Below are 20,843 nucleotides of genomic sequence, written 5' to 3'. Positions count from 1 at the left end.
CTTTGTATGGAAGGGAAGGCAGAGAGGGAGTTTAGTCCCACAGTGGTGGTTTTTATCTGCTGAAGACCTGCACTTGGAATGCTCTCTGACGTCAGAGTGCAGGTAACTTTTCTATGTGGTGATATTTTGAAAGTTTAGTCCATTCCTACTGAGGTTCTGTCAATTTTCTTGTCAACAAGTAAGAAACTGGGGTCCTCTTTGCCACCTTCTTCATCCCCTCTGTGCAGCCCTCGGGCAAGCCCTGTGTGCTGTCCCTTAGAAATGTTCCTTCAGTGTTGTGCCCTCTCCTCATCCCCTGTCCTTACCAGACTCCTCATCATGGGTGGATTCCTTCAGCCCCTACTTCCTCACCAGTTTTCCTACTCACTCTCCTTCCCTCAATAGACAGTGTCATAGCCTGCCAGAAAACACTAGTTCCTCAGAACTTCCCTTTCATCCCATTAGTCACTGCTCTAGAGTCTTCAGTGGCTCCCACTCACCTGCCATCAAATCACACCTGTTATTTACAGCAGGCCGAACTTTTTAAAGTAATACTTGCTCTTCCCATCCTCTTGACCCATGTACCCTTAGCTGACCACTCCATTTCTCATGAGCTCTGAACCTGGTTTCCATTGAAACAGAATTCAGCATGTAAATGCTGGTTTATACAAGGCCAGGCTCTAGGAAAGTAAGGGCATTGTCGCTGAACCAATCTACGTCAGAATTTTTGCTTGGCCACTTAGGAGTTTTGTGACATTGGACAAGTCACTTAACTTCTCTGATCCTCAGGTTCCTTATCTATAACATGTGGTTACAGCCTGGTGCTGTAGCTCAGTGATAGAGCACTTGCCTAGCAGGTACAAGGCCTGTGGTTTGCTCTCCAACACTGCCCAAAAACATATCCACAACAGAGTTTTTTCCAAGAATTGAAAAGATATGATGGTGATGATGATGGTAGCGGACATGTATGTTGTATTTGCTGTGTGCCGGGCCCTGTTCTAAATATTGTATTAATCTTTACAACAACCATATAACATAGGTACTATTATTTCATAGTTTTGCAGATGGGGAAACTGAGGCACAGACAGGTGAAGCTAGAAAGTGTCGGTAGCGAGGATTCTCTCCCAGGCAGGCCGGCTCCACAGCACTCCTTCTTAGTCACTTTCAGGAACAATCTTCTCCTAGGAAATGATCAACAAATAATAGCTGGTAATATGGGCCCATCATTCCATATGTGAAACTCCTGGGAAACCAGGCACATTTTGGAATTCAGGACTTGGAGCATTATAGCAAAGTTGTATTTGGCATTAACTGTGTGTTATAGAACACCCCAGTGAGTTCTGCAGCCACAACCCATATCTCACGTACATGTAAACACATACGTGCATGCAGACACACACACATATACACAGTAAAAGAAAATGTTGAGTTGAGGGTTTTTGGGTTTCACAGTTGCAGATAAGAGACTGCGGCCTGTAGTGATAAGACAAAAAGCAATTGTTTTAAGCATAATAAACAGTGGCTGTTATTTTTGTCACTATTATGTTTTATTTTTCTGTGTGAGCTCATAGTCAAAGGTATTGCAAAGTACGTCTGCTCACTAGTGGGTGAGAGGGAGGAGCAGGTGATGGCCAGGTCTGGTCCTTGGCTCATGTGTGGCGCTGTCCTGTTTCCCCAGTATGACTTCATGGAGCGTTTGGATGGGAAGGAGAAGTGGAGCGTGGTTGAGTCGCCTCGGGAGCGGCGCAGCATCCAGACCCTGGTTCAGAACGAGGCCGTGTTTGTGCAGTACCTGGATGTGGGCCTGTGGCACCTGGCCTTCTACAATGATGGCAAAGACAAGGAGATGGTGTCCTTCAACACGGTGGTCTTAGGTAGGTGCAGGGGTCTCTGAGATGAGATGCCAGAGTGGGAAAGCTGGAAATATCCTGGGTTCCTCTGTAGAAGACACACTGTCCAAGACAGTTTCTGCTTCCAATGAGACCAAACCGGAATCCTTCACTTAGGCTTCTGAGTATTGTGCTCCTAAATAAGCCCCAACCAAACAGGAAAGCTGCTTAGGCCAGGAAGGAGCTGCCATTGGCCCACGGTTACAGGTCAGAGCATGAATCAGACTGCTCAGGCATGTCCTGGGCACACAAGTAGACCCCTGGACTGTGTGAGCCTCGGTGTCCTCCTAGTAGAAGAAGCACTAGTGCCCAACCTGTAGGACTGTCTTATGTCAGGACTGGAGAAAAGACAATACCTGAGTCTCAGCATGTGGCAGAGACAGTGAACAGTGGCCATTCACATCAGCACTTCTTTCAAAAATAGGGGGCCTCAAAATTTTAAAAAAGCTTTTTTAAAACCTTAAGTTAAAAAAAAATCTTAAATCAAGGAAAGCATATAGATGTATTTTAAATTCTGTCTTTTTTCTCAAGTAGGCAGATCTCAAAAATGCTTTAATTAAGCATTTGTCTTTTCTGGCCTGCCTTAGCCCTGCTTTTTATTAGCTATCAAGAGAAAAGCTAAGGTTTTATCCAAATTTTCTTCTTCTGTGTGCGTAGAAATCCCATAAAGGGTCATTTATCTTAAGAATTTACAGAGTTTTCACAACAACCCTCAGAATTTTAACAAAGATGCTGCAGATGTTTTCATTCAGGTTATTTTTGCGGTGGGTTTTATCTTCTTCCTGATGGCGATAATCGATCTCAGGTCTGCGGATGAGGGCACATTGTTAGGGTTGAGATCCTTTTACAGAGGAACAAACTGAGGTCTAAAACTGTGGAAATGATGGCTATGCCATGGGCTTCTAGACCCTGTCTATTGCTTTTCCACAACACCGTGTTGTTCCACAAGCATTTAATTGTGGATCTCAAGATTTCCTGAAGAGATTGTATTAGAAGAGCTGGTAGCTCCAGGACTAAGTCCCAGATTTTCCTTCCCATACTTTAAACTGGGCAAAGTCACTGATTTTCCTGAGCCTCAATTTCATCATCTGTGGAAGGGTAACAGACATTGAAAGGTAACCAGATCCAAACGGGTGATGTGCAACTCACAAAAAATGGAATGCATCTGGCATGGAGTTGGTAGTCACTGAATGAGAGCCAGTGATGTTTTTAGGAACACATCCTGGGCAGCTGCTTTTCTGTTGACTGCATTTAAAGAGCTTCTCCACTGGCCCCCTGGATTCTTCTGAGGGCTCCCTGATTCTTGAATGATCTGTGTAATCCAACCTGAAATTCAGGCAACAATTCTTCACCAGTGGCTACACATTCAGAAATGTATAAAGTCTATATATAAAGTTCTGATATTGACCATAGGATTGCAGTCGTTCCCAGTTCCTGTGCTGAGGGTAGATTGGCCCTATTGAAGCTAGCCAAATGCTCTAAAGTAGGAGTTGGCACACTGTAGCCCAGGGGCCGAATCTGGCCTGCTGCCTGGTTTTATAAATAAAGTTTTATTGGAGCACAGCCACATTCCTCTGTTTACATATTGTCTGTGGCAGCTTTCCCACAGTAACGACAGAGTTGAGTCATAGCAACAGAGACCATATGGCCCACAGAGCCTAAATAGTTACTATCTGTCCCTTTACAGAAAAAGTTTGCCAACCCCTGATCTACAGTAATATCATCGCTTAGTATAATGAAAGTCGCTGGAGAAGCCCTCCACAGATGGGAAATGTCCAGGATGAGGTTAGGTACTGGTGGGGGAGAAAAGCAAAACGGTAGAGACTAGTTCACAAAAAGGAAGACATGAAAAATATATTTGGAACTTGTTTGAGATGTTGAGATTTTTAAAAATCTTTAGTTTAAGAACATGACGAGAAATGACTCCTTTTGTCACCTTGTGTTCAAACTCGGAAAGCTTGGCACATACATGACAGCCACACGACACACAGCACCTGGCACGGTGGGGTCTGTAAGCACTCAGTGAAATGGTTGGTAACAGCGATGACACGTGACATGGACTACTTACTGCTGGCCCATGACTTTGTTGCCCATTAGCTGGGTCAACCTACCAAGCACCTGTACGCAGTGAGTGTCATCCCGGTTCCCTCCACTTTCCAGTTGTGGAGGATGCTAAGGCTGAGAGACACTGAAGGACTTGTCCAAGGTCACACACACCCAGTAAGAGGTGAAGTCAGAACTCAGACTACCAGAGCCTGTGCTCTCAACTCCTGGGATTTGTTTTTTAATTCTGGTCGAATGCAACCCTTTTCTCATGAACTGCATGTTTTCTGCAAGGGCAGGTTATCTCAGACCAGCTTCTTCCCTCCTTTTCTTTCACCCATAGGCAGCTCTAGCCACCGTGACAGTGAGATTCCCTCCCCCAGGCCATTGTCCTCCCTCACCTGTCAGGGCTGGGAAGAGCAATTCTCCTGAGAGGATTTCTCTCTCATCTGGGAGGGCTCAGGGAGAAAGTCAAAGGAAATCGGCCTAATAGTTGGGCAGACGTCATGATAGAGCAATGATAGTAATTGGCCTGAAACACGGGGAAAAGAACAGTGTTTTATTTGGCTCAGAGGTTCTTCTCCACATACCTATCATCAGAACATTCTCCATCAAGAGCAGCCCGGAGGCCGAAAGCCCCTGTGATGAGAAACAGAAGGAAAGGTGTGAGACAGCATCAACTGGCGATCCCATTAAGTGCGCCTTTGTCTCAGGAGTCTGCCGTGTTCCACTGAGCAGCAGCCTGCCTTCAGAAAGGGGCATCCTCTGGGAACAGCAGAGTGACTTTCTGGAAGCAGGATGCCAGCCAGCCTCTGTGTGTTATGATCCTCTTCCTAGGCTGGCCCTATCTCCTGTCATTTCTTCTTCAGACGCTTAAACCGAATTGATAAGAAGAAAGATGGTAATATCTTAACTATAACATTTAACTGAGAAAGGGGACTGAAAACAATGGCTCCTTTGTACTTCAGCAGTACCACGTGATTGTACTTTTCCCTCAAAACTATAGAAATGCTTCAAATATAAAACCTCAAGTAAATGAAGTGATAAGTGCTCTCTGTTACAGTGTTTGCTTGTTCTGCATTCTCCTGCCCTCTTAGGTGTGCATGTGTGCCTACAAACACACACACACTACCACACTTTGACAATGTTTACCAAGCACTTCCTGTATGCCAGGCTTGGGGAATACCTCAGTGAACAGTGTGAGTCTGGTCTTTTCCTCAAGCTGCTTGATGGGAGAAGACAGATAATCAGGCAGCAATGACAGGAAAAAGAGGCACAAAGAAGCAAAAACAAGGGCTGGGGATTTAGCTCAGTGGTTCTGCCTCCTGCTGCACAAGCACAAGGACCTGAGTTCAATCCCCGTTACCAAAAAAAAAAGGGAGTGATAACAAAACTCAAATTGAGAAAAGGGAGTAGGAAGACACCCTAGAGCTAAATGACTTCCAAACTGACACATAAGGTTAGCGTGCCCAGGTGACACTTTCCAACCAAGTGAAGAGTGTGCTGAGGACCTCAGTCCTTGCTCGTGGGACTGTGGAGCCAGGGAGCCCCCTGAACCCTCGCTGCCAGTTTGGAGAACCAAAATCACTGGCCTCAGAAGTGTCCATTTCCAACAAACCCTACCCAGACCCATGTGCTCAGTGAGAAGCAGTCTCTACCTGCAGGCAGTAATGACTTCCAGAAATGTCAGCTGGGTGAGGTTGTTCCTCTGTTTACAATTTTTCATTTGGTCCTAGTGGTCCCAGAATAAAATCCAATTTGTCTGTGTGGGCTGGATAATCTTTAAACTCTTGCATCACTCTGTATATTTGATCCTCTCCAACCACACTGGATTGGGCTCCCTTCTTTCCCACCTCAGGGCCTTAGGATACACTGTTTTTCGTACCTGGAATACTCATCAAGATTTTCACTGGTGTGTTCCAGCTCATCCTTCCATGTCTTCTACATAGAATACAAAGGCCCTTCCTTATCATTCCCTTTAATTAGTATCTTCTTGTTACCTTCTATCCTAGTATCCTATTCTCTTCAAAACACATAAACATAGTTTTTACTTATTTTATTTCTTTGATTTGTTTTACTTGTATTCCCTATGACCATGGAAAGTTCTAGAATAGGTGGGATTGTGTCTATCTTATTCACCATGGCGTCTTCAGTTCCTTGCATAAAATAGGTGCTAAGTTAATAGATTGAACCCTATATCAAGAACTGTAATAAGTATAAGCTAACATGTTAGCCCACCACCATTTCATGAATGTCATCAGAAAATGTAAGACTACTGAGTCAGAGAAAAGGGATTACTGACTAGAGCAATGTCCAGAGTATCATCATGCATTCCCATGCCCCAGTTCCCACAGAACAAAGAGGGTCAGATACTCCCGCACATTCACCATGTTACAGTAAGGACAGAAATCCTGAGTTTACTGATCCTGAGTCTCTTAGAATGGGTGGTACACATGCTTATCCTTGTTCCATAGGGAGACATTATCTTTATTAAATCTGGTAATAAGTACACTTATGCTTTACTCTTCAGACAGACAGCGTCTATCTCCCAGGCTTTGCCCTACTTGGACAGCCTTGAAAACAACATTCCAGAATGACAGTGCCTCTGCTCCCAAGGCGTTCAGAAATGGGAGCGACCCAGGGAGAACTGTCTCTCAGCACCATATAAAATTACTGGGTTTTGACCCACAAAAGCACCTCATGCTTTTTGAATGAATGTTGAGGACATGAAACACATAGGCAGCACTTGGGTACATACTTCTCAGGCCACCTTGAAAGAGCCAACCTCCAGAAGGTTCATCCTGGAATATTAATTGCTACATACCAAAAAAAGGCTTGATAGAGTCTACACTCCTTTCGCCTGGTTTTATAAAACCAAATGCACTTATTGAATTTTCCTCAGAGTGCCAGAAACCAACTACAGCCAGGTTCTAGAAGAACACAGCTAAGAAGTGAAACACAATAGAAAGAAAGCAAAATTGCATGGTTTGATTTTTCAGTTCTGAGTGGGAGTAAATGGGAAAATTGGCTTAAAGGAAACATATCCTCACCACTCCTAGGGAACTCCACGAGGAGCGATTAGACTTTACACCACATCACCAAGTCCACCTCCCCACCAAGTCCAGCTCTCCCATTTTGGGCCTAGTGGCTTGAGCTTTTCTTTTTATCATCTTCATACTTTAGAACCTGAAAATCTACAAGTGTTTTGTTTTCATTTAAGGCAAAAACAAGGATATGATAATTTTAAAGGGACACATCTATTTCTGGGCAGACCCAAATCAATATGAAAGAGATCCAAAATGATCCTCTGGAAGGTACAACCTGAGAGTAGGCATAGAAATAAGATGCTTGTGCAAGTTAGAGCAAATGTGAACTGATTTTCCTGTAAAATACAGTCCACGAAGGTGAAATATAAAAGGATTTGTGAATAACCAAAACCTACTACATAAAGAAGCCAGAGTCATGCCTACATGTATCTGTCTTATGTATAGCCATGTGTCACTTGACAAGGGAAATGCATGCTAAGAAGTGGTTCACTTGGCAATTTCAGTCTTGTGCAGACATCATGGAGCACTTACAAACAAATTTAGAAGCTAGAGTCTCCACATACCCAGCTATATGCCTGCACCGTCAGATGTACCATCCATCCCTGACCAAAACACCATATATGGCTCCTAACTGTATTTAAATAGTTCTTTTATTAGACTTCCTCAAAGCAGGAAACATTTTTACCCTGGAAACCTGACATTAGTAATAATCACTCTCATTTTGAAGAATTATCTCTATACCTGAGGCTAAAAACAGATTCCCCACATATCAGATCACATCTCAAATCCATGGGATGATTTTTTTCAGGGTAAGGAGGGACATAGTGTTTAAAAACTTTTCAACATTTTCAATATTTAAACAGTTTCACTGTTTTTGTGTCCAAGTAGGTGCTTTCTTCTGAAAAAAGCCAAAGTTAAGCTGTACAAGCCCCATTCTCCTGCCTGGATTCGACAGAAGGAAAGTGGGCGTTTCTTCCATGTACTAACTAAATTGTCCTCCGACTCCAACATTCCCTGTTCTCTAACTTTGTTCACTCATATTTCTTCTTGGTCCCCTGTGGGTATCCGAGTTACTCCCATCGGTCTTTAAAAATGGTGGATTGGGGCTGGGGATTTAGCTCAGTGGTTCTGCTGCTTGCCTCAAATACAAGGTCCTTAGTTCAATCCCCGGTACATCCCCCAAAAAAGCAGGCAATAGAGAGGAAGTGGTTGCTAAATCTCTGTCTCTATTTCAGATTCGGTGCAGGACTGTCCACGCAACTGCCACGGAAATGGCGAGTGTGTGTCTGGCCTGTGTCACTGCTTCCCAGGATTTCTAGGGGCAGACTGTGCTAAAGGTATGTGACAGTACCTTTCCTGCCGTGGCTGGAAAACCAGGTGTGAGTTGCTCAGAGGAGGTGAAAGAAGGCACCAAATAGCCTGCTAAGCAGGTCCCCCTGGGACATGGTGCAAACCCATGCATGCTCTTCAGCAAAGAGTAGGTCTTGATATATGAACATTGGCCAACATACCTATAGGAGAAGGCAGTTATCTTTGGCACCAAGGTGTGCTGAGAAGAAAGATTTGCTAAAAATGAGATGGTCGGATTTCCCGTAAAAGCAGGAGTGAATTACCATCACTCCTTTCTTACAATCATTAACTTCTAGGTAATGGAAGATTAAGCATCTCAGGGTTAGTAAATTTCATTCATTCTGGCCAGCTACACTCTTAATCTAAGAAGCGCTATTTATCTTGGTGGAATCGGTTTTAAATTGTATTATTAATTTATCTATACTGCTTTGCAAAGAATGGCTGGGGCTTTGGGATTCTTGGGGGAAAGGTAATGTAAGAAAGAAAATGACTCTCTCAAGAATAGGGAATTTAGGCGCTGCACACCTATCTTGCAAAAGACCTTCACAATGACCTTGAAGGGCTCAGAGGCAAGTGTAGTTCCTCATAATTTGACGTGGCACATCCACATGCACACATGGGCACATGCACGCGCGCGCACACACACACCCGTATATGTCTAGATAAATACAAATATGCTATTGAAACAAAACTTTCACCTTTACTTTGTGTTTCTTTTCTCTTTTATTCTGTTACTTCTGTAAAATACTGGGTCTCATCCACTATGCTGATTGCCCACCCACCCCAGCAAGTCAAATCCCAGTCTGAAAAATGTGATGGGAGGCTGGGAACCTTTGCTCAAGAGGCAGGCAGTGCTGAGGTTCAGTCCCAGCTCTGCCATTGAGTATCCTGTGACCTTGTGCAAGTCCTTCAGCAGTTCCAAACCTTGGTTTATCATCTGGAGTAGGGGGTAGTTACTTCAGAAGTTCATTGTGGGGACAGTGAAGACCTGTACGCTCTTAGTGGGGACATTATAAAGCATCAGAGGGTTTGGTTGTATTATTTATTTGTCTAATTATATTTTACTTTATACATTTAAATAATGTTTTCATTATTTTTATCTTTTTTATCAGTTTTTTTGTTGGTGGTGGTCTTTTTGAGACAGGTTCTTGCTCTGTAGTTCAGGTTAGCCTTGAACTCACGATGTAGCCCAGGCTGCCCTCACACTTTGCAGCGTTTCTCCTGCCTCACCCTCCCCAGCGTTGGAGATTACAGATGTGCACCACCATACCTAGCTTATTTGTGCTTCGTTAAAATACCCTTTTGCCTAAGATATTCTTAGAGGTTTCTTATTAATAAATGTTCTCTGTAAATCCACAATAATGCCATTCTTTTCTCCTATCCTTGCCACAGTTGCTGAGGAAATTAATACTCCAGATATTCTTCATATTTCTAAGATTTGAGATTCCCACCCTAATGCACACTTACGGCTAAATGAGTGGGGCTTTCTTTGTCCTTGATTCTGGCCTTGGTGGCATGTGTATAAGACTCACTCCTGGGATAGCTCAGTGGTTTCGCCGCCTGCTGCGCAAGCACAAGGACCTGAGTTTGATCCCCGGTACCAAAAACAAAAAAAACAACAAAACAAGACTCACTCCTGGGAGACACCACCTACAGTCATCTCCTCTACCACACAGTACAAACCGGTCAGTTGTCACACTCGGAAGGAAAGCAAGAGTTCAGCAGACGGTTCTCGTGTCTGTAATTCACAGTAGAGCACACATGTCCCCTGGCACAGGGAGCATCAGCGAGGTGAACAGTCCACACTGCAGCTCCTTCCCATGCTGGCTCAGGCTGCAAGGGACCAGATCCAGCAGGGAAGGCAACACACAGCATCACGTGTCCAGTGCTCTCCCTAGTCCAGCCTTGAAAGGAAGGCTGACTTCAATATCGTTTGAATGGCTTTTCTTGCGTAATCTAATTTTCCTGGGAGTGAAGGCATTAATGAGAGGAAGGACAGAGTAGTCCTTTTATATGTGGCTGCAAATGGGCTGAACACTCAGCTGCATGGCCTGTGAGCTGTAAATGTATATTAACACTGATGCACATCAATGTATTATTAATCCTAAAAACCATGTGTATTCTGACTGCACATCCAGTTACTGGCCTTTCAGACCGAAGTAGCCCAGCCATTTAAGAACTCTTCGCTCCAAATCCATTTGCAGACGAGCGTCCATTCTGCATTATGGATCTGTAATGGAGTGTGCATTTAGCTGCTTAAAAGGACTCTCGGTGTGTGTTTTGCATTCACCACCTGCCCTGTGGCTGGGCACACAGTCCAAGTGTGCATTAGCCATGGTATATAATTGATACTTGTGAAGCAAATATTGAGTGGCTGTTAAGAGTACTTACTCCTCTGTACTCAGTTGCTGCTCCTGCAATCGGGCTTTGAACTTGTTGTATATTTTAATTTAACTGTTGATGCATATGGTGGACAAAATTGAAGCACTTAGAAAATAAGATTGCTTTCCCTTGTTTCCCCCATTTATTCTAGGAAATGTTGGCTGAATAGTGTTAGGCATAAGCTTCCACCTCTGCGCCCCAGAGTGTTTTTGAAATTCTCCCTTAGTGTTTTTGAAATGCCAGCATTTTAAGGTACCTTCCTGTGCATAACACAAACTTTCTCCGTTTTCTAAGCCTGTGTTTTCCAGACTTCAGTCTTTCATTTGCCAAATTTGTGGGTCATTAATACTGTTATTAACATATTTCATCAAATCAAGTCATTACATTTCCATAGATCTGTTTTTAAATGAACAATGTTAAAAGCTAAAATGAAAAGAGAAACTGGAATTGATTGCCATAAGTAGGGAATCTTATTGCCCCTTAATACCCAGAGACTAACATTTTCACAGTGGTGAGTGTCCAAGCCATGTCTGCTTCTAACATACTTATGTTACATCAGCAGTCCCAAAGTGCCCTTGAACACACGTAAACCAGCCTGACTTCTTGGGAGATCCACACCTCGAACACCTCATTCCAGAAGTAAGAGCTCCTAAAAATAACTGAATTCCCTGACTGCACCTGCAGGATGAAGTGAAACCGTGGAAAGAGAGGCACAAGGCTGTCACCGAACCAGCTTTAAGCCAGAAGAGCTAATAATTAGCACCTGATTTACTTCTCATGCATGAAGCCTGTACTTCCAGTTGTTTTTAAATAACAACAAAGAGCTCTAAAGTACTAAATATGTACAGGCATTATGCAAAGTACTTAATATACACAGTCCTATCATCCTAATATCAACAATTTGAAATTCATCCTGTTTTTTTTCTTTTCAGTGCTAAGGATTGAACTCAAGGCTTTCCACATGGCAGGCAAGCACTGCACCACTGAGCTATGCCCCACCCATGAAATGGATCCTTCTTTTAGCGTTCTTCTCTCCCTCGACTTTTGAAACTTTTTATATTAAAATCTTTTTACACTTCCAGACAAGTTACTGAAATAGGACATAGAATATCCGTAGTGTTTGCCCAGATTCCCCAATGTCACCATTTTAAATTTTCATCAGTCAGTCATCAAAACCTGAAAATTAACATCCATACAACAATATTAACTGATTTACATGTGTGTATATAATTTTGCCCTTCCCTTCTGGTTTGGGATCCCCATTTTGTTTTGTTGTCATGCCTCCGTGGTCCCTTCAGTCTGTCCATTCTGTGACAGTTCCTCAGTCTTTTCTTGTCTTTTATGACCTTGACCCTTTTCAGGAGCACTTCTTGGGTCTTCTGCAACACAGCCCTCAGTTTGGGCTTGTCTGATATTCTCTGATTAGATTGAGACTGTACCATATATAAAAGGTGCACCACTAATTTGGATATGAAAAAATTAACCTGTGATTTGTGTGTGTGTGTGTGTGTGTGTGTGTGTGTGTGTGTGTGTGTGCGCGCGCATGTATGCCTGGTTTCCACCTTACACACAAGGCAGAGAGACCGGAAATTCGATCCCACAATCTGTCAATGGCTATGACAAGTTGTCACTCACAACCCAAAGCAGGGAGAATGAGGTCATCGGGCAAGCAAGGACAGTGAGTTCTCGCTCTCCTGCTACCCACGACAGTGCCCACCACTGTCTCCCTTCTTTCAGGATTAAAAACCCTGAAGATGCCCTGAGCACAAGGTCCTCCCTCATCACCACTTTGCAGTCACCTTTGTTCCTTCTCTGACAGCCATACCCAGGATGCCTCGAGTTCTGCCAGTTTCTGCTGCTGTGGGCAGCCAGCACTCAGGCCCTCCTGCCAGGGGGAGAATTTGCCACGTTAGCAGGCAACATTCCCATCACATCCAAGTGACAGAAATACAGATTTACTTTTGAACTCACACTATGCCTCCTGTGCCCTCAGATGTGCCGTGCAGGCAGCAGCTGCCTGTCCCCTTATAAACCTGCCAGTCTGTATCAGGTCCCTTTAGACATCCTTGTGGTGAGTGGAGGGATGCGTCGCAGTGATCACAGTGCATTGGCAGAGCACTCCTTCTGCAGCCCCCAGCATGCTGGGGCTCCTGAGAGGCACCTAGGTCAAAATGGAAATGACCCTCACTGGGAAAGAACTTATCCTGGTCCTTACACATCATACCAAGTCAGTTGAGGGGATGGCACTTATTTGTACACTTCACATACGCTTACTCTGAGTCAAGTGCAGTACTGGGAGCCACAAATACAGCCATGAGGGGGGCAGCCACAAGCCCTGCCTTCCCACGGCTTCCAGTCTGAGGGAAGCACATTGCAATTGTGAGATAATTGTAACTAAGTCCAAATGCTGTGCTGTGAACTTGGAACTGTGAAGACATCACTGAGGAGGAGAGAGAGGAGTTTGTGAAGTGATGAAATGCACATGCTGTACATGAGGCATCGTTCAGTATCTTCAAGGATCCCTCCAGCAGGGGCTCAAAAAGCACCCCGGAAGGAGCAGAGAACTGCAGGGTGGATGATCCCAGCAGGTCCTAGAGAGGGCATAGAGGGCCACGTCACACAGAGGCCATTCTGAAGGTGCTCCCAGGAAGTGGCTCAATCCAACAAGTGAGGAGCAGAGAAACAGTGAGGGCCTTTATTAGGGTGCCTTTGCTGGGGTCAGGGTGTGATACCAAGCAGTTGTGAGGAAATTTGCCTCATGTGTTTGACTCTCCCTAGCTCACCGTCAGGGGGAGGCCAGGAGGGGAGCTTGGGACAGAGGCCAGCTTTGTCACCCTGGTGCCCCTGGCTGTCTGGGCCAAGGCCTCACAGACCACTTGTGTCAAAAGCCATCAAGGGAAAAAATGAAGTTTCCATAGTTTTGAAAAGTTCACAATACAGTGTGGACTTAGGAAAATAGCCAATTAGTATCAGAGACCACAGAGAAAATTCCCGGGGAGAAAGACACCAGCAAGAGAAATACACTGAATAGTGTTGTTCAGTACAGAGTTTCATTAAGTGGGCAACACAGTAAGCAGTCTGTTCAGATTCAGAGCTTAAGGAAAAATGGCATTTCTTTCCCAGTAATTTCCACCATTTTCCATCAGATGCCTCTCCTTCCTCTCTAGCATTAATTGTGCTCACAGATCAAGTTGTTTATTCTACAGTTTCTTGTTATTACTATTCATTTTGCTTAGCTTTCTCATTACTTGAATGCTGTTTATTGTGGGCTCCCGGTTTCTAAATTATTACTCCTTTTCCATTTATTTAAAGGCCTTTTGTTGACTTACAGTCTTCCTAGTCTCATTGGGAAATTATCCTTGCATTTCAGAGGACAGCCGTCCTCCTTCCAGTCCCTTTCTTGTGACCCCAGCTCCTCAGATGGCTTTTTTGGGCTGAACTGGGGGCCTCAACCTACAGCTGGAATTTAACACACTGTAGCCTTAGTTGTTAGGTAATGTGGATCTAGTCACTGTTAGAAATGATATCTCTTGCTGCCAAGCAGCTGTCAGTGGAGGCCCAGAAGTGCCACAGCCACGGGAACATGAAGTCCTCTCTAGAGGTTGCTTTCAGCTCCTATCCAGCTTCTGCGGAAGACTTGAAGAAAGCGAACATGGTTCTTGCCATTTTTCTCCTGTTAAATGGCAAATGTATCCACTGTCCAGTTGCTCATGGCCACATTCTGGTACTGAAATCAGATTATCGTCATCATCGCCAACGTTGACTCAGTTCTTCCCATGTGCCAAGTGTCGCACTGAGCGTCTATAGGATTTGTCGTTTAATCACCAGTGGGCCAGTGTTATAGAGACATAGCCCCTTTGATAGCGAAGAGAACTGAGGGGTCCAGAGAGGGTAAGTAACTCGCTCAGGGTCTCTCAGAGAGTAAGTGGCATCCACTGCTGGGATTGGCAGTGAGCAGTCTGACCCCGGACTCTTCATGCGAGCGGCTGACCTCAGAATGTGTCGGGCGGAGGGGCTGGGGCTCTGCAGGCAGTTGGCATGATGGTCACACACAGTTTTGGAAGAGAAGAAATAAGTAGAAGTGGCAAAGCCAGTTTGAAACGAAGTTTGTCTGATTTCAGAGCCTGCCACTAGAAACACTCCCTGTCCCCGTCCCGGCCACCAGCGACATCCCCAAGCCTTCCGCGTGCCGTCATTTGCCGGCTTCTGTTTCATGGGCCTCCAGTGTTGTCTCTTCCATTGTCCTCTCTGTGCTCACACCCACCACCCTGTACACTTGGCCACCAGCCTCTCTCGATGGCATTCCTCTTCCTGAATGGCTCGAGTTCTCCCAGAGCTTCTATAAGTATGTCACTGCTCTCCTCAGGCACCTTCAGTGGCTCGCAGTTGCCTCCCACTGCCGTTTAAAGATGTGTGCCTGCAGCTGGAGAGATTTTTAAACATGCACATTCCAGATTCCTCTCCCAGTGCCAGTGCAGTCTGAACCGTGGTGGGACTGGTTTGTGGCTGACAAGTGTGCCTTTTTAACAAGACTCCAGGGGGCTCTAATGCAGGTGCTCAGGGACTGTATATTGAGAATGAAGAGCGCATTTGTTCATTCGTGACCTGAGCTACCCTGGGGTGTCACCTCCCTCTGGGCCCATGCACCACAGATCCAGAACTGTCCCTCATAAAGGACACGGACTGCTTCTTCCTCATTTCTCTGGCTTTTTCCTTGTGGATCCCAGCCTTTCCTAACATACCACTGGTCACCCTTGAAGACCAAGCTCACAGGTCACCACCCCCCAAAAGCAACCCCAGAAAGGACCATGCAGTCACTCGGGGCTTGAAGCCTCTTGGCAATGTGCTTCCTTCATGCAACACCGTGTTCTGGCTCAGCAGCCACCTGTTCCTCCTGATCACCTTGTCCTTCCTGTCCCTAGTTTGGCACCCAGGACATGTATGTGCTTGCTAAATGTCCAGAGACTTAAATTAGGAGACAAGACTAACAAAACCTTGCTGGAAAATGTCAAAAGACTCAAAGTGAGTGCTGGAGAACAAGATTCTAATTAGATTAATCATGCCGTGATAAAGCAGCCAGCTTCAAGACACAAATTTGAACAAAGAGGGCCTGAGAGAAGGGGAAGAAAGAAATAAAAAAGAAGGAAAGGAAAAGAATTTACAGGGAAATGTCATTTATTTCCCAATATGCATGTGCTATATCAGAATGAAAAAGTGGTTAAGAGGAGAGCTACAGAGTTTGAATCCATGCTCCTCTGGTTAACCTGGCCCACTTTAGGAAATTATTTAACCTCTATGAGTCTCGATTTTCTCGTCTGTACAATGGGAACAAGTGCCATACTACCTACTGCCTCCTGTGAAGACTAAATTGGTGTAAAATGTGTAAAAGTGCTGGCATGCATGAAATGATTCTTCAGTGTTAGACTTGGCCTTCCCAGAAAGAGCTTGACATCCTTGTCTTTATCCCTATTTTTTTTAGTAAGAAAAATGAAGACTTAGAGAAAGTAAGGTCACATAGGGGGGTCAGATCCTGAGGACATGTTTGCCTGACTCTGAAGCCACAGGAGAGAGACTTGTCAGGAAGACCCCCTGAATCCATGGCAGTGGCCGCTCTTGTAGTCCCCAATAGTAAGTACTGTAGACAGCTCAGGAGGCCTGACTGTCCAGTGCGATTTAGCCTCCTATTCTCCTTAGTAGGCTTCTCCCTCTGCCCACAGGAGAGGAATGCCAGACCCTCAGTCCCTTCCCTAATGGTGATGTGTCCACCTGCCACCCCAGCAATGCCTCTAACACAGCTTCCTGAGCAAAGAAGCCCTTTCCTCTCTCCTAAGTGGGCTCACTGTCTTCATGAAAGATGCTCCGGTCCCTGCATCCTTTCTGGGATGTACCGTCATTCCTTCAGAGTCATCTCTCACATCTACCTCCCTCCACCATCCCAGTTCGTGTCAGAGACTACATTAATGGAGGCAGGCCTGTCATGGCCGCTGCTGGAATGTTCCACAGCCCATTGCAGTGTGATGGCTGAATTCTACTCTCCTTCTTCCCACACATAGCCTGAAGAAGTGTCCGAAGTTCCCTGACAGCTGGGCTCCAGTAGTAGGAACTGGAAGCAGAAAGTGACTGAGCTGACCCAGAGGACAGCGTCACATCTGATAAAGTAGTATAAGGAGAATTGCCAGCAGATACTGAAGATGAACTCCATGCTAGGCACTGTGCATAGTGTTTTACATGCATTATCTCATTACTTCTTCAAGACATGTATTATCATTCTTATGTTGCAGCGGAGGAAACTGAATCTCAGAGAAGTGAAGCCACTTGCCCAAGTAAAGTTTTTGAACTACACTATTAACCACTAGATCAGTGATGCAACACCCGAGCACTCATTGAGGTCCTTTTAATGCTCTGATTTCTGGGCTCCACCCCAAATTTCTGATTCGGTTGGTCTCGAGTTCCAGCACTGATCTCAGTGACTTGTTAAATTTTCAAACACTCAACCCCAAGCCAGACGTTCTGAATTCGAGTCTGCATCCTGCCAAAGACCCCAGGTGACTCTTGTGAACATCCAGGTTTGGGTCTATATTAGCTTTCCCATAGGTGGACCCAAGTACTCAACACCAAGAATTAAGAAAATTCTTTGCCTGACTGGTTTCAGAAGTTTCAGCCCACAGCCAGCTGGCTGCCAGGCACAACATCCTGGGAGAATGAGGTAGCAAAGTTGCGCCGTTCATGTTGCCCAAGCAGCAGAGCAGGGGCACAGTGGCAGAGGAAGGACCAGGGACCAAGCATGCACCCCAGAGTCTTGCCTGCATGACTCACCCAGACACACCTAGAAGGGTCCTTGACTCATTCCCTTGGCAGTTCCCAAGCCAGTCAAGTTGACAGTTAAGTTTAACCATCACACTGGGTCTCAATACAGTGAACCCTCAAGTTATGACCAGGCTGACGTATGAACAACTTGAGTTATGACCAGAATGTTACTTTTAACTTAGGAAGAAAGTCTCGAGCTATGAGCCAAATGCCGGCTGCTTGTGCTTCCAGATGGTCTCAGATGTCTCAGATACAGATATAACCCTTAAAGAATTCTGGAGGGAACATCACAACATCCTCTCCCGTGTGGGATTGAGAAATCCCGGGCCAGTGTCTCTCTAAGACACTGAGATCTGCGTGTGTACAGCAGAGAGACTTGGAAGGCTGTGTAGAGGAGCCTGAGCCTTCAGTTGACCAACTTGAGTTACAACCAGCCCTCGAGAAAAAATTGAGTTCATAAGTCAAGGGTCTACTGTAATGTTGCTCTTGAACACTGCTGAGACAGCCAAAAAATAATGATGACCCAAAGCAGTGGCTTTTACTTTCTGTGCTCCCTGGCTGGCCAGTAGGCATGGAAGAGGCTGAGAGTGACAGTGTAGGTTATCTGGTGGCCAATGTGAACCCATCCCTGCAAGCTCCAGAACATAGCTGCCCGTGATGTTTCTCCTGGTTGTTGCATTACCAGAAAGAAATCCATCCCTTCATGGTACTAGAATGCATGAGCAGTCCCCAGGCTACGTGGCTTCTGAAACTGAAAAACTTCTTTTTCTTTTAAACTACTAGATAAGTAGCAGAGCAGCTCCGGCAGGCAGAATGCCAAACCCTTGGGAACAGGTAGCTGTGATGCATGCACATGTGGGGAAATTCTGTGATTTCAGGAAGATTTTTCACATTGGGGAATAAACCAGTCTTTAGAAAGGATACCAGCTGGGATGGGGGACAGGAAAAAGGCATTTAACCTGTCTTGTCTCTTTACAATATGACTAGTTGGAACAGTTTCCTCCTATGAAAATAATGACAATAAAATTGCATCTGTCGATTCCTTACTATGTGGTAGGCACAGCACATCATACTTTACATAGATCATTTCATCCCTGAAAACGCTATTCAGGAGCTACTCCAGAATTCTTACCCCTTTAAAGATAGGCTTCATGTGTCCATAGTCATACACCTGCTTAAAAAAACAAGAGTGGGGGACATTCAAACTAAGTCATAAGCCTGTTCCATGCCCAGTGCATTTCTATTTGCTGAGGAGACAGTGGTATATAAAACAGACCCACCATGGCTTCAGAACATTTCCCTGCTTGTGGTTAAGAAGTGTTGTTAATTTTCACACTTGTCTGATGCTTGAATCAAAAAAACTATACATCTGCTTCTGTCTGGACTTGTGCTGCAGAGAAGTTTACTGTACAGTGTACTCCAACGAATTTAAATATTCATTATGTAATTAATGCTATTGTCACACCAACACACACATACACACAAACACACCTTCCACTCTTTTTAAGAACCACTTAAGTACTTATCGATTGAGAACTTTTATAACTCTCAAAATGGAGGCATCGCCATATCTCTACAGGTATTTTAAATGAATTGAATTAATCATAGGCTTAAAAGTCTCTTGCGATCTTCGTTAACTTCCCTGGGTTTAATTAAAACATCTGTGCACTTTTAATTTATCGATTCATCCAACTCATATGTCATGTTTTTAACACACCCCAGCATGCTCTGCATCATTTTTAACCCGATTTCCACTTAACTAAAGCAATTAAATTCACCCCGGATTAATTAAAGCATCCATACTTTCGTGCTTAAGTCAGCGTGTGCTACTTTCCCCACATGGCTCCTGAATGTCAGAGATTTGACACACCTGATGAGTTTTTTTGTCCTTCTGGAAATTCTTCCCTGAATCTCTTTCTTGCTTATTAATGTGCCATTTGACAGAATGGGAATGAGGAAGTTGGTGCACCTGAACTCAGGCCTGGTGAGCCAGGGACTCTGCCCTGTCGGTCAGAAGGCAGCCTCCAGATCCCCCTTCTCACTGGGGTCCTGCTGCATCTTGCCCCGGCTGAGGCCAACTAAAATGTCAGAGTGGTCTGGGCAGGAAGTTGGGGGCCTGACTGGTCAGAGGTGACAGTCGCTGTCAGAATGGCAGGTGATCTTTGCCTTCATAACTTCCTAATCACTCCTTAGTTCTGCTTTCCAACTTCCTCAATCTTCTACCTACACAAATAGTTCTTTGTTGTCCCATCTACTGAATAGGTGGGGAAACTGAGGCACTGAGCTCCCCGCTCTTCTCGGTGAGGTAAGGTAATCCGGGGAGCTGCCCATAGAATAATAAATAATCTCCCTGAAAGTTACTTTGGATTTCTGCCCCTGCCAGCTGGGCTTGGCAGAGCCGGGTCCCCTCAGCCATGATGGTCCTGAGCATCAGCAAGCTTCTCATTTCTCCTCCCGTCTGGGAAACTAAGAATTCTCTCTCCTGAGTATTTTTATCTACACTTATTTAGTTGTTCATAAAACTGAATATTTTGCCATATTCTTATTGACAATGTATATTATTTCTGATGTATCCTTTGCCCAGATTTTCACTTTTTATTGATTTATAAGAGCTCCTTGTATATTTTAGATAGCAAATTTTGTTCTGTAAACTTGTTAAAAATATTTTTCCTGGTGTTGCTCATCACTTAATTTTGTTTCACAGTATCCTTTGTCAAATAGATTCAAATGTTATGCAAATTCAGTCTTTTCCTTCATAGTTTGTAGAAATTATGTCATACTTACATATCTCTCACCCAAGAAAATAAAGTTAGTCTTCATTATTTTTCTGATACCTGTGTAGGGTTTTTTTTTCCTTCTTATAGATCTTTATGCTGGGCAGAGTTTATTTTTGAGTACAGTGTGCAGTAGGGGTCAAACTTTATTGCCCACCAAATGAATTGCCAATTGCAGGGATACAGCTAGACGCCAACTTCACTTTTCATAATAAAGCACTGTCTTGCTTAGCACCAAGCAAAGTCCACAGCCTTGCAAGGAAATGAAGCAGCAACAGTTTGGGCGCTAGGGACCCTGAACTCTGTTTGCCTGCCATCCCTGACCCATATGTCCCACCCTAAATTGCTTCAGAGCAACAGAGGCATCTCCTTTCTCCCACCACTTTTTCCTAGCAGCAAACCCAGCCGCTCACACGTACGAGGCTCTTTGTCAGGATCTGTTGACTCCATAGGATATAAAGCAGCCACTCCTTACTACAATTTTGACAATTCACCTGGGTACGAGGTTCGAGTATTGTGTTCTCAAGTTTCTTCTAAAGGGTTTTAAATCAGTTTTCACATTACTCATAAAA

The 20,843-nt window shown here is 44.6% G+C and overlaps 1 protein-coding gene across 18 annotated transcripts in view; it reads left to right on the top strand.

Moving 5' to 3' along the window:
• The window catches only part of Tenm2 (teneurin transmembrane protein 2), a 1,248,268-nt gene that overhangs the window by 1,093,898 nt on the left and 133,527 nt on the right, over positions 1-20,843 (top strand). For all 18 annotated transcript variants that reach the window (XM_087194517.1, XM_087194513.1, XM_087194515.1 and 15 more), the window contains 2 exons: positions 1,658-1,853; positions 8,194-8,295. In XM_087194517.1, coding sequence (XP_087050643.1) covers positions 1,658-1,853; positions 8,194-8,295 — 298 coding nt within the window. The remainder of the gene's footprint in view (positions 1-1,657; positions 1,854-8,193; positions 8,296-20,843) is intronic.

The sequence above is a fragment of the Heterocephalus glaber genome, unplaced genomic scaffold (genome assembly GCF_053883595.1).
Source record: "Heterocephalus glaber isolate CG9 unplaced genomic scaffold, H.glaber_assembly_v1.0 deba00001606, whole genome shotgun sequence".
In the NCBI taxonomy this organism is placed as follows: domain Eukaryota; kingdom Metazoa; phylum Chordata; class Mammalia; order Rodentia; family Bathyergidae; genus Heterocephalus; species Heterocephalus glaber.
This window is presented reverse-complemented; position numbering and strand designations above follow the sequence as displayed.